At 36.6% G+C, this 4,685-nt stretch overlaps 1 protein-coding gene across 1 annotated transcript; it reads left to right on the forward strand.

Annotated features, from left to right (window-relative positions):
• Positions 1-644: 644 nt before the first annotated feature.
• Positions 645-4,685, forward strand: LOC140985383 (calmodulin calcium-dependent NAD kinase-like). The gene is made up of 9 exons (XM_073453236.1): positions 645-798; positions 905-1,096; positions 1,274-1,497; positions 1,627-1,685; positions 2,774-2,992; positions 3,126-3,255; positions 3,372-3,685; positions 3,769-3,913; positions 4,280-4,685. The coding sequence occupies exons 1-9, from the start codon at positions 789-791 to the stop codon at positions 4,517-4,519; spliced, it is 1,533 nt and encodes a 510-aa protein (XP_073309337.1). The 5' UTR covers positions 645-788; the 3' UTR covers positions 4,520-4,685.

A 4,685-nucleotide genomic window follows, 5' to 3' on the forward strand; every position in this document is an offset into this window, starting at 1 on the left:
TAATTATTGTAATTGTTGTAGATATAATATTACATCAAGTAAATATAATTATTGTAATTAAACAAAGTATAGTTAGTAAAGACGGTGCTGGAAAGAATGTTTGATGCTCGGTGATCCAAAGAAATAATTTTGCTCCTAAGTTGCTCGGTTTTGGTGATAAAATAAGATCATCACCGCATTTAAATAGGCAGAAAGAAGGTTACGGGTTAATGGATATTGAATCTGTGGTTTTCTGTCACGGACTCAGAATCCGTGGCAGACTGTCACGGATTATTTGAAACCGTCGTGCTGTAGCGACGGGTTTTGGTAAAACCGTCGTACATAGCGACGGTTGTTGTTTAAACCGTCGCTATTAGCGACGGTTGTGTTTTAAATTGTCGCCAATAGCGACGGTATTTTAAACCGTCGCTAATAGCGACGGTGTTTGGTAAAACAGTCGCCAATATCCCTTTTAATTTTTTTTTTAAGAAAGTTAAAAAAAAATAATAATAAAAAAATTGAATCCGGGACAGTAAGTCCCGGATTGTACTAGTTTTACAAACTTTTAGAAATTGCCATATTTTTACAATAGTTTTATTATTTTATAATATTTTTAAAAAAAACCCACGAAACCACCCCCAAATACTTTTAAAATCACGGGGGTATACAAATTGGATAATATTGTATCTCAAAGTTATTGTGTTGGCCATTCAAGATTTTTAAGTTAACATCACCACAGATCAAGAACCACACCTCACGTCTAAAGAGTGTTTCCCAGCCAAGCGACTCAAATCCCGGCGACAGTAGCCATGCACGGGGGTAATCTTTATCTGTTTGTATGTGCAATCAATTACACACACAAAAACACAGTTTAGTTGCTCTTTGACCGGTCTGATTTTAGAGGTGTTGTGTTATCTGTTTGCAGATGGAGGTTACGGCGAGAGGCTTTTTGCTCCTATTGCAGCTGCAGCATCCATTGGGTTGATCTCTGCAGTGATAATACATCTCCGGCACCGCAAGGAGAAACCCGCCAAGTATGATAACCGCCTTGCTCCGCTCTTGGGCCGGACGGGGTCCGGCCGCCTTTCCAAGATTGAAAGATTCTCGCATTATCTTGGTAAATATCACAGCCTCTCCGTAACGAAATACGAGACCTAAATACTACGTACTGCATTTGATATTTCTGCGTGAGATGCATCTATTTCCCTTCAACCAAATTCGCACTGTTGACGTTCATATGAAGAAAACTAGACTGATTTGCTCGATTCATTTTCTTTGGATCAATATTTTGCAGCAAGGCAAATGGGATTTGAAGATGGAAATGAATGCCCACAGTTGATAAAACTAGCGGACGAATACTTGAAAAGATCCAAAGGCGTTGACGAGAAAATATACGAGTATTTGACAGATCAACCAAATGCTGAGGAAGTGTATGTGAAATTAGTTGAAGAATTCGAGAGATGCATTGTAGGATATTTCGCTTTTCATTGGAGTCAAGCTCCTGAAATGATCAACCAGGTTAGTTGCTCCGTTTTATTTCTTGTATTTGCATTCATTCACCTTTCTTGCCGAGGATGAATTGAAGATTCTGATTGATATAATCAATGGAGTTTGTGCTTTTAAACTGAATAGATATTTTTTTGTTAGGTATTGAGTGCTCATCATGATCAGAAAATGCTTAAAAATTTTGTGATGGCTGCTACAAGGTTAGTATTTCATCAGCAGTTGATTCTTCATCAACCCCTTTCAATTTTAAAAATAATTAAATTATTAATACTCGTGAATATCTTGGTACAGAAATTATATAATATAAACATATAAAAATTAAAGAAGAAAAGAGTGAGGGTGATTTTATTTATTTTTTTAGAAGTTTGGTTGGCATGATTTTCAAAGTAGAAGGGACACACTTACCTGTTCTACATTTATTTTATTAATATCTCAAGAAAAAAAATATTCTTGATTTATCATTATAATATGAAGTTCTCTGATCAAATATAGGCGTGTAATAAAATTATATGATTTTTTTATACAAAATATAATAGTTAAATAATTAAGATATCTTATCTAAAGTCAATGCACCGGACACCATCTTCAATTGACGGGGTCCATGCACAGTACCATTTGATGTGACCAAAATAGTAAAATATAAAGTGCCAGCTCATTAACTGCGACGCAAACAATAAAGATGATAATGGACGTGTGATGATTTTAGATAAGAGATCGGGCTCGGGCTACCCCACGAAAGTTGCATCTTATTTTATTTTTCCATATTAAAAAGTTGATGAAATTAACCATAACAGTGTGATATTTAATTTTTAATGAAGTAAATATTAATTGTTTCAAATGAACTATAGATTTTTAGAGTAGGTTATATTTGTAATTAAGATGAGTTAATTCGATTTATATCCGTCGTACATATATTATTTTTTTTGAATTAGATCGAGTAGAAGACATATCTCACATAATTAAAAAAATGATATTTTATGTTCAAACCAAATAAATATATCCCTTTCGTTTGATTTTTAATAGATTGTGCAGTAGTCAACGATTAGACCATGCAAATGTCGAGCCATCTTGCAACTTTTTAGTGATTTTCTCTAATTGACATCTATGAAATTTTAGGGTAAAAGGGTATAAATTACACAAACTTGAGAAACCAATACCACTTGAATTCAACTTGACATGGTATAAGTTGGACCTATTGGAATTTGACTCGAGCTCCATTCTAGTCAAACTTTAGTATGAGGCTGTAGCTCAATTTTTGCACGGCGTTTTGCCCATTGTATTGTTTCAGGAAACAAAGGTTCGATAAAATAACAAAGAACTTGAAAGTGACGAGGACTTTCTCCACATTAGTGGAAGAGTTGAAAGCCATTGGCAGCATAACAAGTGAACTGAATACTTCTTCAGTGATGGCACCAGTTACTCTAAGTGAGCGATGCCCGGTTCTTCTACTTATGGGCGGTGGAATGGGAGCCGGCAAGAGCACTGTTCTAAAAGATGTCATGAAAGAGTAACATAATTTGATACTATGAATCATCTGACCATTTATTTAGTCTTTTTAGAGTAACATAATTTCATGCTATTAATCATCTTACTGTTTATTTAGTCTTTTTTATTCATTTTGATGCTGTGATTCGACCTAGATCATTTTGGTCAGTAGCAGTGGCGAATGCAGTGGTTGTCGAGGCGGATGCGTTTAAAGAGACGGATGTAATATACAGAGCTCTGAGTTCAAGTGGTCATCATGAAGACATGCTTCAAACTGCCGAGCTTGTGCGTTAAACTCTTTCATATCACTATATATATTTAAGTAGATATAAACCTGAAACAGAATTTAAACATTAGAAGATTTGGACCGCTTCATTTCCGGGCTTCCGCTTGGTCTATAGGTACATCAATCATCAACTGATGCTGCATCATCACTTCTAGTGACGGCACTCAACGAAGGGCGAGATGTGATCATGGACGGGACCTTATCATGGGAGCCCTTTGTTGAGCAGACGATCACCATGGCAAGGAATGTGCACAAGCACCGGTATAGAATGGGAGAAGGATACAAGGTTGCAGATGATGGCACGGTCATGGAAAATTACTGGGTTCCAATGGAAGACGAGAGAGAAGAAAACGAGGTCAGAAAGCCGTATAGGATTGAGCTAATTGGAGTCGTTTGTGATGCTTATTTAGCTGTCGTCAGAGGTATCAGGTACAAAATTCTTAAACTGGAATTCGGTATTTCTGGGATAAAATGCCGTTTTTTTAGATATAGAAGGTTTAATGGTGGTGCAGGAGAGCTATACAAATAGGAAGGGCAGTCCGGGTGAAATCACAGTTGAAATCACACAAGAGATTCGCAAGTGCATTCCCCAGATACTGTGAGCTAGTAGATAATGCAAGATTATACAGTACAAATGCTCCTGGAGGGCCACCAAAGGTATACTTCAATAACTTATTCTTCTTTCCTCCGGTACCTGAATTACTAGTGTTCATGAAGAAGACATACTCTGGTAAATGGTAACAATTAACAAATATCTTGCTATCTCTTTCTGAAAACTGTTTAACCCCATGTAACTACGTATTGACTGCAAAACCTCGCGTCAATAATTTTACATCATTAGTTTTGTAACCGAGTAGTGCAAATCTTGTTAGTATTGAAAGGTTGGTTAAATACCTGGTGAATCATTTTTGTAATAAATGATGAAAAATGAGAATGAATTGTTTTCTAGCCTAACCTGATTGGTCGTCTGCTTGTGTAACTAAATGAATCCTAAATCTTTCTTTTACTATATTCTATGCGCAGCTGATAGCATGGAAAGATGGCAACAGCAAAATCTTAGTGGACACAGACGAAATCAAGTGTTTGGATTCAGTAACCAATTTGAACGATGAAGCAGAATGTATATACGAGCTTAACAAAGACCCGGAGCAGATCAACAAACCCGGTTCGGTTTGGAAAGATATAGTGTTGCTGCCTACAAGGCCAAGCCTTCAACAGGAGCTCAAAAGTGTGGTCAAGAAGATTGAAACCCCCGTGTCCTAGATGCATTTCGATCGAAATAAAGCGTGTTTTGCTTTCGACTCTATTATCTTAATTTGTATCAGAGGGTCTGCAACTGCGAAATTGTCTTTAATGCACTATGAGCGTGTTTCCAAGTTCTTACCGTCAAAAAATTGTGTTACAATGTGCAGGGAAACGTCGAATGAGT

Source organism: Primulina huaijiensis, chromosome 9, assembly GCF_012295235.1.
Source record: "Primulina huaijiensis isolate GDHJ02 chromosome 9, ASM1229523v2, whole genome shotgun sequence".
NCBI lineage: Eukaryota > Viridiplantae > Streptophyta > Magnoliopsida > Lamiales > Gesneriaceae > Primulina > Primulina huaijiensis.

Bases quoted from the DNA above. Each gene is read 5' to 3' on its own strand.
- LOC140985383 (XM_073453236.1), top strand. The intron at 1,097-1,273 runs GTAAATATCACA...AATATTTTGCAG, and splicing joins AAGATTCTCGCATTATCTTG to CAAGGCAAATGGGATTTGAA. The intron at 3,256-3,371 runs GTGCGTTAAACT...CTTGGTCTATAG, and splicing joins TGCTTCAAACTGCCGAGCTT to GTACATCAATCATCAACTGA.